Genomic DNA, 12,901 nt, shown 5'->3' with positions numbered 1-12,901 from the left:
ATATTATAGAATCCTGACATGTTACAACAATGCAAAAACAACATATTTTTCCCCTGAGTATTTAATTAGAAATATTTGTATTTTGAGGGATGAAATTCAGATATTAATAACAACAGTGGCACAAGTAAGTCACATACAAGACACAACCATATGCTGTCTTAGAATAGATAAACCATAATGAAGGTTATAAGGTAAATTCTGTATTTATTAATTAATGCTAAATTAGCAGTAAATGCTAAATAAGGTATGGCTTTTACACTGTCCTGTTTTGAGAATGAAAGACACACCTGGTAAACAAATGTCACCTTCAATGTTGCCCATGCTGAGTGGAGAAAGTTTCCTGTCATCACCTCTGGGCTGAAAAAAAGAGGATTAACTGGTTGCAGTGTTACTCGTGTTGCCCGAATTAATGTTTGTGAACATAGCCAATTGCATGCATCTGTGTCGAAAACCAGACTGGGCGAACTATTGCCCCATCTGTGGTGCACTACTTCATCCTTAGTTTTCTTTACAAAACTGATCAAATTATAAAGAAATATCCATGTAGATCAATTCCCACCTGGTTTTTTTTTTTTTTTTTACATCCTTTTAATCTAGTAAACATACCCCGAAATACATCATATATTTAACTACTTTACCAGGAAAACATTGTAAGCAAAATGTAAACAAGTTGCGAGAAAAAGAGAATCTCACTTGTCTAGCAGATTTGAGCCACAGGGTGGCGCTGCGTTCACGTCAAGCGACGTCAGGCCAACAACACCTACATATTAATACTTAAATTCTACATTGGTTCAGTATATGTTGTGGAAATAATAAAAAAACGTTAAATTATTGTTTTGTATTTGAATTATCTTACTTCATTTTGGGTTTGTCGGCATTTACGACCCTTTTGTGACACTCTGAGGCACAGCCGCGTCACGCTCTAACGTTGGCCAATGAGCTGGCGCTGAGTTAAGTTCATGTTTTTTACTCCCGAACCTGAGACTGTTAGACTGTCAGGGCTGTTCTGTTGTGAGAGATAAAATTATATTTTCTCAGTTTTGTACGGGATATCCTCCACATATTTGTTATAAAGTATCAGTTGATGGTACATTTTCAATGTTTGGGATTAAAATTAAATAAAACACTTGTTATATCAGGGTTCCAGTGAGAGAATTCATGCCTGAAAGACAGTAAAACGGGCGTAATTACTGACGCATACGATTGGCGAGCGCGTTTCCTGGCGGGGCAATGAAGTTTGTTGTGAGCGCAAAACTATAACAGCAAGAATTTTACTCTGACGCTCAATATATAAATACTTCTTCCAGTGACATTGATTGCAGTCAGACACAGAGGTAATTCGTAACTATTAGTGGACAGGCAAAGACACGTGCAAACGAGAATGAGGTGAAGAGTTTGTTTGGGGTTTTTGTGACCTGGCGCTGGATTCGGCGGCGCTAAGCTAAAGTGATTCATTATCAGCTGCAAGTTATCTTAGCGAGCAGCGCTTAGTCTGAACCAAGATGAGCACTTCACGGGAAATCAAGCGTAAGTTCATCTTAACTTGCGCATTTTCTGCAAGTTCAAAAGGCGTGTTTAATCCTTATCTGCTGTTGTTGTTGTCTCTCTGTAGAGCTACAGAAAGCTAAAAACAAAGCCCAGGCTCACAACAACTTAAAAGAGGAAGCCAACATCTGCAATCAGCTTGGAGAGCTGCTGTCCAGGAGTGGTAGGCACATTTTACATTATACTAAAACTTCTGTTGCATTGTATTTAAGTGTAACTGCTTCTTGCAATTAATGTACACAATGCATGTTTTCAAAGTACTGAATTTTGATTTCACTGCTTTATTGTCATGATCTTCTGCTTCTATCCATCCCTTCTTCTTTTATGGTATTATGTGAGCAACTGCTTATTTCTCCTTTATTTCTTTAATGTTTGAAGTGCTTGAACCTTTTCCACACTCTCTCTCTTTTATGATGATGTGGTCAGCGTTTCATGTTTTGCTCATGCATGATTTTAGGTGACTATAAGGCAGCCATCATGGAGCACCAACAAGAGTTAGCTCTCTCCAAGGCACTGGATGATGTGATCGGGCGAGCTGTGGCACATCGCAAGATAGGAGAGTGTTACGCAGAGATGGGAAACATTGAGGCAGCTTTAAAAGTGAGTGGACTGACAAGATTTGTTTGATCTTAACCTGAATGCCTAAATGATGGCGCTGGTGTTTATGTGTGTTAGTGCATGAGCAGCTCTGTCTCTCTTGTTTTCCCCAGCACCAACACTGTCACCTGGACCTGGCTCGCTCTGTCAGAGATCAAGCTGAAGAGCAAAGAGCCCTTGCAACTATTGGTCGAACCTACCTCTTCCGTTATGAATCGGACCATTTAGAGAACAGTCTAAAGCAGGCGCAGGATGCTTTCAGGAAGAGCTTGGCCATTGTGGATGAGCGTCTCGGAGGTGCGTACTGTTACTCTATTGACCTGTTTGTGTAACCAACATTTCGTAGATATATTTGAATATTTTTTTTTTTGCTTTATGTTTCTGTTTTAATATTAACTTGCAGGGACTTTGCCTGCACGAGAGATCAGTGAGATGAAGGCCCGTCTTTTCCTCAATCTCGGTCTTGTCTATGATCACCTGGGAGAGTCCAAACACTGCAGCGAGTTCATTCGGCGCAGTGTCTTTATCGCAGAGTAAGAACAAACTAAACTGCATGTCTTTATGAATGTTTCTCTTATCGCTGATAGTGTACGACATGGAATCACAGTCCATGTTGTTAATCTGTGGAAGGTTTAGCTAAAAGTCTTTTTAAACTCTGTCTGCTCTGCAGAGTTCCTGTTTACTTTTCAGATCAAGCTGAAGACTCAGCTCTTCAAGGAGCACTTCAACACTTAGTATAGCTGTATTTATTGGAAAGTTGGAGAACTTAGCCCAGTTCTTTGCAACAAACTTGATATTAATTCTTTGTATTGTAACATAGGTGACATTATATGGTAGGAAGGGAGTAAACAAAAAAAAAAAAAAAAAAAAACAAACAAAAAAAAAAAGTCTGTAGCACTTCATACAAGGATCTGCATCCAAGTGGACAGTCCACTAGCATCTTCCTACGATGTCCTAACTCTTTGATTTTGTGCTTGTGTTGTTCTCACTCATATGTAAGTCGCATAAAAGCATCTGCTAAATGACTATAGAATAGAATAGAATAGAATAAACTGAGCAGTCTCTGTTCTTGTCTTGTGAAGGAAGAGCCAGCTTCTGGAGGATCTGTATCGTGCAAACTTTAACCTGGGGAGCATCTATTTCCGGAACGGTCAACACTCAAAGGCTGTCCGCAGCTTGGAGCAGGCCAAAGAGTGTGCCAGGAAGATGAAAGACAAGTTCAGTGAGAGCGAGTGTTTTTATTGCATTGGCAAGGTATGAGCTCCACCATTTGCTTTCTTATCTGTCAGTCCAGTTGGGCAGGTTGTAGTGTTTTATTTCTGTGTTGTGATGGTGTCTTCCAACAGGTGCAGCTGTCTCTAGGTGACTTTGTTGCGGCCAGACGATCTCTGAAAAAGGCTCTCCAGCTGGGTTCCCAGAGGGCGCAGGACAAACAAGCAATGAAAAAAGCTTTCAGATATGGTGAGAAAACCATTTTTGATCCACTTGGTTTCTTTTTTTTTTTCTAATATTTTCTAAGACAGCTGCTTAAATGACATATTTGTTTTGCTAATTTTTCAGCTGACCATGGCTGTAAGCTCGAGGAAGAGTTGGGCGAGGATCAGGGCAAAAGGATTGGCTCCCTTCAGGCCGTGGAGCTGTCAGAGCAGCTGGGGGATCTCTATTGTAAGGTCGGCTGCTACAGCAAAGCTCTGGATGCTTATCAGGCTCAGGTGAGAAACATCAAAAGATAGACAATGATTACACTCATTTTCTGGTTTAGTTTAAGCTCTCTAGCATCACTGATTTGGAATGAATCTTGTGGTGTAGCTGAAAGGTGCTGAAGCAATGGGAAAGCCTGCCAGGGAGCTGGCTGTCATCCACGTGTCTCTGGCTGCGACCTACACAGACCTGAGACAACACAGCAAAGCTGTGGAACACTACAAAAAGGAGTTGGCTTTACGACAGGGCAGTTCTGCTGAGGTAACCATGAAGAATCTGCGTCTTAATGCCACAATATGCACTTAGAGAGATATTGTTAGGGTTATATTTACATCACTAAAGCACAGAAAGCAGTCCAGATATAGAAAATCTTCCGTTGGAAGCTGGGGATTGTGAAAGAAATGTTTTATTTTTAGTTTAATGAAATTATATGGTGCCCTCGCAGTAAATTAGGAGCTGAACTTAATGAGTAACATTGAATAATGGAGCTAAATCATGACCCAGTGTTGTATGCATCCGTGTGTGTGTGTCTGTATCAGGAGTGTAGCACATGGCTGAACATTGCTGCAGCTCAAGAGGAAAGTGGCTGCTCCTTCGAGGACATAGACAGCAGCTACAGTACGGCCTTACAGTGTGCTGAGGTGTCTGGACAGGCCAGACTGCAGGTGAGCTGAAATGAGTGGCTCAAAGCTGCAAAAATGGTTCAGTGAAAAGGGGAGGGGCATTTAAAAGAGTTAAACTTTTGTAATATAAAAATGTTCTAAAGAGTGACTCAGTAATGTAAAAGATGTAAGCATTTAATATAATGTAAATGCTATGATGTATCAGATTGGGGCATTACGAGTTAACTTATAGGTTTAAAATGATATATATATATATATATATATATATATATATATATATATATATATATATATATATAAAATGATACATATAATACAGTGATCCACAAACTTATGAGTTACTGACATGAAAACACTAAGATTTATTGAAAGTTCATCCTGCTTCAGGTGTCTGAAAACAAACACCATGCATATTAGCCGACTTTCACTTCCACAGAAACGCGTGCTGATGCTCTGGCTGGCATATCAGAGACGCTACGGCTCGTCAAATGTTGATGACACAGAGGCCAGGCTGAATGAGCTATGCGCTTCTGAGGGTTGGAATCCAGAGGGGAGTGATGGTGAGGAGGAAGAAGAGGAGGAGATGGACAACAGTGAACCGCTAGATGACAGTGACGTCGTCCTCTCGGACTCAGGTAGATCATGAGCTGTCAGCTGACTGACTCAGAACTGGAGCGTATGTATAAGGAGTTTGTCTCACATGAATTTTTGTTGGGTTTCTAGATGACGACTTTGAAGGTTATGACAAGATGATGCCTGGAAAGAGGAAGACAGGAAGAGTGAGTTAGCCACATCTTCGCACAAGCAATCATTTTATCTTTGAACTCCCACTTTAGATCTTTGCTGAATGATGTTTCTTCTTCCTTTAGTGGAACAAGAGGAATGAGAAGGGAGAGACATCCCTCCACAGAGCTTGTATAGATGGGAACCTGATGCAGGTCCAGTATCTGGTAGAACAGGTGAGGTCATGTTTCAAACATCTGTTTCATCTCAGAACAACTTGAAGCCTTCCTCTCGAGACCTTTAGCCTGAACGGAACTGTCCAGACAAGACTGAAGCTTCTTATCTGAGTTCAGTAAATATTGACTATAAACACATAATCTCTTAATCTCAAGAAGAAAGATTTTCTCAGCTCAGCTTTTAGTATTTTATTCGGAGGGATCTTTATGAATATTAAGTTTTTTTTTAGAAAAGGCTACAAACTGAAACAGAAACATCCTGGGCTGTTTGATGACTTGTACTTGTGTGTGTGTGTGTGTGTGTGTGTGTGTGTGTGTGTGTGTGTGTGTGTGTGTGTGTGTGTGTGTGTGTGTGTGTGTGTGTGTGTGTGTGTGTGTGTGTGTGTGTGTGTGTGTGTGTGTGTGTGTGTGTGTTTGTCAGGGTCACCCAGTGAATCCCAGGGATTATTGTGGCTGGACCCCTTTCCACGAGGCCTGCAACCACGGTCACTATGGTAACTGATTTCAAATAGCCGGCATAAACCTTGCCTCTGGGTTATTTTTATAGTTATAAAATGGTGACTTTTTTTTTTTTTTTTTTTTTTTGCTGTTTTCAATGTTTCCTTTTTCCGTCTGTCCTGCAGATGTTGTAGTCTTCTTGATGGATCACGGCGCAAACATCAATGATCCTGGTGGGCCCTTATGTGAAGGAGTGACTCCTCTGCATGACGCCCTCACTTGTGGCAATTTCAAAGTTGCAAGACTACTAATTGAACGGGGGGCTTCTGTCACGCTACGCAACTCCAAGGTGCGTGTGTGGTCACATGTGTGTGTAAACTACTATCATTTTTCACCTCATATTTTTGGGAATACTACAAAGGTAGATGAGAGCAGTATAGGATGGCAAGAAGGACTGTTATCTTTAACAGTTAGAAAAACAAACATGTAATTCACATAAAATCAAGACTACAGAGCTTAAAACAGCTACATAAACAAGCTGAAAGATTAAGGGGTTAACATGTGGTTGCATGGGGTATAACATTAGGTCTACTACATAAATATAGATGTATGGTATCCACTGAAAGTATAGAATCTGAAGTAAAAACTCATTAAAACCATTGCTGTGACCACGAAACACATTTCATATGAGAAGCAATTAAGAGCAAGTAAAAAATGCTGCATAAAGAGGTAAACAAAAAATGTAGATTCACCTGTTTGCCTGATGGCATTTATACAAACAAATGACTTCTTTACTGATGGCACAAATCTCCAAACCCGCAGGTTTTATCTGACTCCAACCAAGATTCACTGCAACAGAAGATAAGAATATTGTGCAACGCGTTTGAAACACATCAGCATACATTCTGCTTCCTTTTGCTGTCTTGCCTCCAAAATATATTTATATAAAACTCCATTTACTGCTAAACTCCATTTCCCAGTGTTCTTGGCAGCAGTTTTCAGCCCAAATATTTTTTTTTCTGACTAGTTTCTATGGATTTAATGGGATGAAAACAAGTGCCAGTTATTCTGCATTACAAGTATTTCACTGCTTGAAATTAGCCAGTCAAATCCCCCATGATTCAGATTGGCACCCTCCCACTGAATAAGGATAAAAATGCAGTTGTCCCTGAAATGAGTAGAAATTGACAAAAAAACAAACAAAAAAAAAAAATAAATTTTTTTTTAAATTAATAAATTAAAAGTGTTTCACCAAATTATAATTTAGCCCATTTTAATTTATTACTTTTTTCACTTTCTAGTGTTTTCAGTGACTATTGGGAGCATGCCAATACTCTTGAACACAACTGTAAATATTTCCATGTATACACCAGCATGAGCATTATGTACAGATTTGCCACTGTTCGGAATGTTTTTGTTCTCCTTTTTGGCAACTTTTTGGAAAAAAATTGTATTCCAAATCAAAAACCACACCACAGAAGAAGTGCTGGAGATGATTTAAAGACAATGAGGCAGTTGTCTCTCTGGTTCATCATCAGATGATATGAACCCCATTCTGCCAAAACGTATAAATGAGGCAAACTAGAACTCATCCATATGTTCATTTATTATGTTTCTTGTCTACTCCAGCATTAAAATGATAATAAATAAGTAAAAATAGTTGAAGAGAAGTATCTATTTTTTTTCTCCCCTGTTTTAAATCCTTCTTACATTGACAGTGATATGGTGATGTTTCTACTTCTGACTTCTCACACAGGCTACCTTTCTTGTCATACTAAGATGTTTTGGCACTCACAGAGAAATAGTCAGTTGTTTTTGAGTATGTCAGTATACAGGAAACCCCAAAAAGACCCTTGAGGCTTAAGGGGTTTTATGATGGGTGAAGAAATGTTAGATTTGCTGTTTCTGTTGTGGAGACCTAGACACATGATGGCAAGACAGGAGGCAGAGGAAAGGCTCAGAATGGTCTTTAACTAGCTGAGGAATACGGGGAAAAGCTACAGGCAACAAACTGGCAAATGTGAGCTGAACCGAAGTAGTTTATATACAAACAGAAACAGAACAAGGCAGCTGGATTGGATAGACTAATGAAAACCAGATGAACTAACGAACAGTGGGCAAAACAGGAAACGAGACCCGAGGGACCTAAACAAGGAAAACTACAAACTAAAACAGGAAACCGGAACTAAAAAAGACAAATCAAATCAAATCAAATCAAACTTTATTTCTATACACTTTTCGTGCTTAAAAACAATACAAAGTGCTTTACATAATAAAACAATTTACATCAAAATAGATAAAAACATACAAACACAAACTCCACATCATGACAGTTATTCCAGCTTCATGCATGCCATTTGATAATTCTTCTTATTCATATCATTTTATCATTTATATTCTTTCTAGACAGTGAAGTAACACTGTAAGCATTACACTCTTCAGCAGAAAGGACTTCTCTTGGTTGTTTTGCATTGCTGTTCACCAGTTTTCTGAAATTTCTGACTACTCTTCCATTTTATTATTTTTATATTTTATTTCAAATTCAAGATGTTTGAAGAGTATCTTAAAGATTAGGATCACTTTTTAATCGCTGCTCTTCAATCAGGTTCAGAGTTGGGTTTTTCACATGGCTGCTCTGTAACCCTCCAACCATTCCTCAGTGGATTGGTTTGCCTCACATCAGATTTTAATCACCAAATATAAGAGGATATTTGCTTTGTTGAAAATGTATGATAAGATTACAAATTGTAAATTAATACCACAGAGGACTGTATGAACTGACATGCAGTCTGAGCCCTTTGCTTTGCGTGTTCATTGTCACCTGGTTTTGGTGTCCCCATATCAGGGTGAAACTGCCATGGACACCCTGCGTCAATGGCAGAGGATGTACAGAAATGATCTGGATGAGGAGACAAGACAGGAATGTGCTCTTACGGAGAAACTGCTGAGGAAGGCACTAGCAGGAGGAGGTAAAGCTTTAACATTATTGAGTCATGTTAGCCTTGGTTTTTGCCTTCAGCATAGGGCTTCAAACATTTCTGAAATGCTTCTCTTATCTGTGCCAACCACAGTGTCTGCTGCTCCAGCCCCAGCCAAGCCTTTTGATGCCCTGCAGGACAGCCAGCTGTTTGATGCGGAGGACTCTGAGCCACCATCGGCCACTGGAGGGGGCTCTTCCTCAAGCCAAAACTGGTCCCGAAACAGCAGGAGCTCCGAAGTTACAGCAGCAGCTTCAAGCCCCAAACGGCAGCAGAGCAACGGTTCATCACAGCAGCACAGAGCCAGAGGAACACAGGCTGCTCTTCTTTATGGGGTAATAACTGGCAAATGCCTTCTGGGTGCTTAAAAACACTGACGTTTCTTTTTGAAAAATTCATTGTGAATTTTCTTGATGATAAAACTATTATATGTTTGTATGCTTCGTAGACTGACAGCAGCAGCTCAGATGACAGCGACTCTGACGGCCATATCAGTCCTCTACGTCCTGTCCGTCCTAGACGCGCTTTCCCAGCAGCTCAAAGTCAAAAAGATGTTCCAGTAACTAAGGAACTGACCAAAGTTCCATGTTCAGATAGAGACAGAGACAAGGGGGTCGCTGCTACATCTGTATTTGGGCGAGAGGAGTACCACAGTGCCATTCGCGGCTTAGGCAGTGCCAAAACTCTTCTCCAGGGTCACTCTCAGCCTCAGTTTTCCAGCACACCTGCTGTTCCGTCCAGTAACAAGTCCGCTCTGGTTGCCGAAGATGAGTATCTCTCTGATAATTGGCTGGAGGATGATTTGGGGGAAATCCAGCCAAAGAAAAAGAGAAGGCTCAGACTGGATCATAATCAAATGAGAGGGGAAGAAACTGCTTCATCATCAGATGCGAGAAGTCATAACAAAGAAACTGCCATCAGAGGTAACAATTCAGTTTGCTTCTGGGCTTTTATTACATTTTTCTTTTCCTATTTTACCTTCATGATGCTCTTCTTCTTTCAGGTTCTGCCATGGCGTCCTCTTCTTCAACTAGCCGGAGTCACACTGTGAGGAAAAATGGCACATTGAAGCCTCATCAGGTGAAAATGACTCAGATGCCAGGCATGGTCAGGTTAGGCAGACGCGAGGTCAGCAGGTCACACAGTCCCACGGCTCCAGACGATGACGACGTGAGGCTCGACACACCTCCGCCTCCAACACAAATACACGTTCAGGTTGGAAACCCGATGAGCTATCATTCACCTTTGAAAGAGATCCTGTTTATAGAAAGTTTGGGGGAAAATGCTTCACATGAGTTCTTCAGAGGAGCGTAAGCACAGAGATGTTCATTATTGTTTCATCTGGATGAATGGATAAATGTTGCTGCAAATTAGAGAGATGATTGAGAAGGTGCTGCCAACTTTATACACATCAGCTTTATCTGGCTTCTAAAATAATAACAGGAGCATCCACGAACACATAACACAGGGGAACTGTAAAACACGTTCATTTAGCATTTCATTCCAGCCATTATAATATTCCTAAAATAAAAAAAAACATATTTGAAACCTGGTAATGCCATAAAAAGGCTGATTATTTCTCGTGTTGCTTCATTTGTGTGCTTTCAGCCTCCAGTGCAAGCTTTGGCTCCTCCCCTGCCCACATCTCTGCCTCCTCCAATAAGAATGAGAGTCAGAGTTCAGGAAGACATCTTTCTCATTCCAGTTCCACAAAAGTTGGTATATGTGTTCACTCTGTGATTTAAATAAACCTAAAATTTCAATAACAATCAGTGTAAAGGGCCTAACTGGTGGTATGCATGTCCTAGTCCAGGAGTGTCCAGCTTCAGTCCCCAAGGGCCACAATCCTGCAGGTTTTTCAATGCATCCCTGTCCCAGCACACCTGATTCACACTAATTGCTCAACGTCATTGGCTGTTGATTCCATGTAATGGAAGCCAGGTGTTTTGGAACAGGGATGCATTGAAAAACCTGCAGGACAGCAGCCTTTAAGGACCGATTTTGACACTCCTGTCCTGGTCCGTCTGTAACATCCCGTTTCATTGTGTTGCAGTGAGGCAGACTCCTGCACTGTGTCATGGCTGTGTGAACAAGCAGCTCAGCGTTATTACCAGAAATGTGGACTCCTGCCTCGCCTCTCGCTGCAGAAGGAAGGAGCTCTGCTCTCCCCTCAGGACTTGCTACTGGCTGTCCTGCACACCAATGAAGAGGTGAGGCCTGGCTTTAACACACACACTTACACTTTATGGCTCCACTAAAACAAGTGTGATGAGAAAAAAACATCTCTTTAATAACAACATAAATGATTGCATGATGGAGGTCTGGAGATTGAAATATCAACTAATTTGCCAAAAAGTAATAAAATAAAGTTGGGAAATGTGTGAAGTGATGATGTGCACAAGTGTGTCCTCTTAAAAATGTGATGCGTTTCAGGAAAAAGAATATTACATCTGGTTTGAAGGGATTACAAGCACTTTAACTTGACTGGGTGATTCATGATGGCGGTTTTGCAATGAGTTTTCTTCATGGTGTTAATTCATTTAGACAAAGGTTTAAGCAAACCATCGGTTCTGAGTGTCGCGAGTGTGTTGTGTGGCAGGTTCTTGCAGAGGTTTGCTCCTGGGATCTCCCTCCTCTCCCTAAGCGCTACAAGAAAGCATGCCAGAGCCTGTCAGTGGGTGAGCAGCACAAAAACACTCAGACATCCACGCATTGCTGTACCCCGTTTGAAGGAGTAACTTTAGCATCTTCCTGCAGATGAGAACAAACGTGTCACCCGGCTGTGTGAGGTTCAGGATGGGAGCTCCTCCGTGTCAGTGTGCGGGCTCAGTTTGGGCCCCTCTTCCCTCAGCCCGCTCCTACGTGCCCTTAAACTTCAGGCCAGCCTCACCGAGCTGCACTTATCCGGCAACCGGCTCCCCGACGCCCTTTTCCCAGAGTTGGTTGCTACAACAACCACCATGCCTCGGCTTCGGCTGCTCGATGTTTCCGCCAATTCTATCACAGGAGACGGGCTGGAGAAGGCGGTTAATGCTTTAAAGGCACAGAGTCATCCTGCGTTCCCGGTAAAGGCCTCAAGTCTTCTTATCATAACCAGTTCAGCCACTGTTTACATCCTGATTATGTTAACAAAATAACTTTTTTTAGTCAATCATAGGAACCTTCTTAGAGTAAAAACATTTACTCACCATCATTCTCATTGAACTGCAACATGAAAGCCAATAAAAAAGGAAAAATGGATTCAGTTTAGGTCTGAGTCCTTAGTATGAAAGTTCTTAACAGATCAAGTTAATGTTATTAGCATGACAGAAGTTCACGGTTAGTTGTTGTTGTGGGTAAGTAATGTGTCCCACTGGGGTCGTAAAGTTTTTTCACACATGAATACCATGAATATATTTTCTGAGAAATGAAAAGCTAAATATTAAAGTTTAGAAATGACCTCCCTTTGAACTGAGAATGAAAATATGTTTTTAGGTCCTGTGAGTTCAGTGTCATTTTATTAATACGCACTGATGATTGGTGTGACCATTTAATATCACAGCTCCTCCGTTGTTTACAGCTCCAACCACAGACACACAACCACACCACATTTCCCTGCCAGATCTGCTATGTTAGTAATAATTTAAAGAGATTTCTTTCTCATGAACATTGCTGGTTGTGGTTGTTTCTGACCGTAGTGCCTCGAGGAACTTGATCTCAGTATGAACCCGTTGGGAGACGGTGTGTCCGAGTGTCTGTCCTGTCTACTGTCCTGCTGCCCTGTGCTTGCCAAGCTGTCCCTGCAGGCCTGTGGCCTCACAGCTCGATTCCTTCAGCAGCATCGGTTGCTGCTTGCTAGTGCTCTGACAGGTAAATCTCCCCCTTTCCTCTGCTTTTCACCTGGAATGTTTGAATGATTTGGCCTGATTGAACTCCTTGTGGATAATTGAAGTAGACATTTAATCAAAAGAATGTGAAACAGTATGATCGACGTCTGCTCAGAATAACTTCACAAATGTTGTCTTTTGATCTTCAAGGTACAGGGCACCTGAAATCAGTGTCCCTTTCACACAATGCACTT

General features: G+C 41.2%; 1 protein-coding gene across 1 annotated transcript in view; it reads left to right on the top strand.

Moving 5' to 3' along the window:
* Positions 1-1,502: 1,502 nt before the first annotated feature.
* The window catches only part of tonsl (tonsoku-like, DNA repair protein), a gene marked incomplete at both ends in the record, with an annotated part of 13,179 nt that continues 1,780 nt past the window's right edge, over positions 1,503-12,901 (top strand). Inside the window, 25 exons of the mRNA XM_079261598.1 lie at positions 1,503-1,527; positions 1,613-1,708; positions 2,003-2,145; positions 2,256-2,439; positions 2,546-2,675; positions 3,225-3,396; positions 3,489-3,603; positions 3,703-3,854; positions 3,952-4,104; positions 4,383-4,508; positions 4,903-5,101; positions 5,190-5,245; positions 5,336-5,425; positions 5,847-5,919; positions 6,049-6,212; positions 8,709-8,832; positions 8,935-9,176; positions 9,290-9,764; positions 9,845-10,056; positions 10,450-10,556; positions 10,895-11,051; positions 11,441-11,519; positions 11,599-11,906; positions 12,519-12,690; positions 12,858-12,901. The exon at positions 12,858-12,901 is cut by the window's right edge and continues 132 nt beyond it. Of these exons, the coding sequence (XP_079117724.1) occupies positions 1,503-1,527; positions 1,613-1,708; positions 2,003-2,145; positions 2,256-2,439; positions 2,546-2,675; positions 3,225-3,396; positions 3,489-3,603; positions 3,703-3,854; positions 3,952-4,104; positions 4,383-4,508; positions 4,903-5,101; positions 5,190-5,245; positions 5,336-5,425; positions 5,847-5,919; positions 6,049-6,212; positions 8,709-8,832; positions 8,935-9,176; positions 9,290-9,764; positions 9,845-10,056; positions 10,450-10,556; positions 10,895-11,051; positions 11,441-11,519; positions 11,599-11,906; positions 12,519-12,690; positions 12,858-12,901 (3,798 nt within the window). The remainder of the gene's footprint in view (positions 1,528-1,612; positions 1,709-2,002; positions 2,146-2,255; positions 2,440-2,545; positions 2,676-3,224; positions 3,397-3,488; positions 3,604-3,702; positions 3,855-3,951; positions 4,105-4,382; positions 4,509-4,902; positions 5,102-5,189; positions 5,246-5,335; positions 5,426-5,846; positions 5,920-6,048; positions 6,213-8,708; positions 8,833-8,934; positions 9,177-9,289; positions 9,765-9,844; positions 10,057-10,449; positions 10,557-10,894; positions 11,052-11,440; positions 11,520-11,598; positions 11,907-12,518; positions 12,691-12,857) is intronic.

The sequence above is a fragment of the Telmatherina bonti genome, assembly GCF_933228915.1.
Source record: "Telmatherina bonti genome assembly, chromosome: 22".
NCBI lineage: Eukaryota > Metazoa > Chordata > Actinopteri > Atheriniformes > Telmatherinidae > Telmatherina > Telmatherina bonti.
This window is presented reverse-complemented; position numbering and strand designations above follow the sequence as displayed.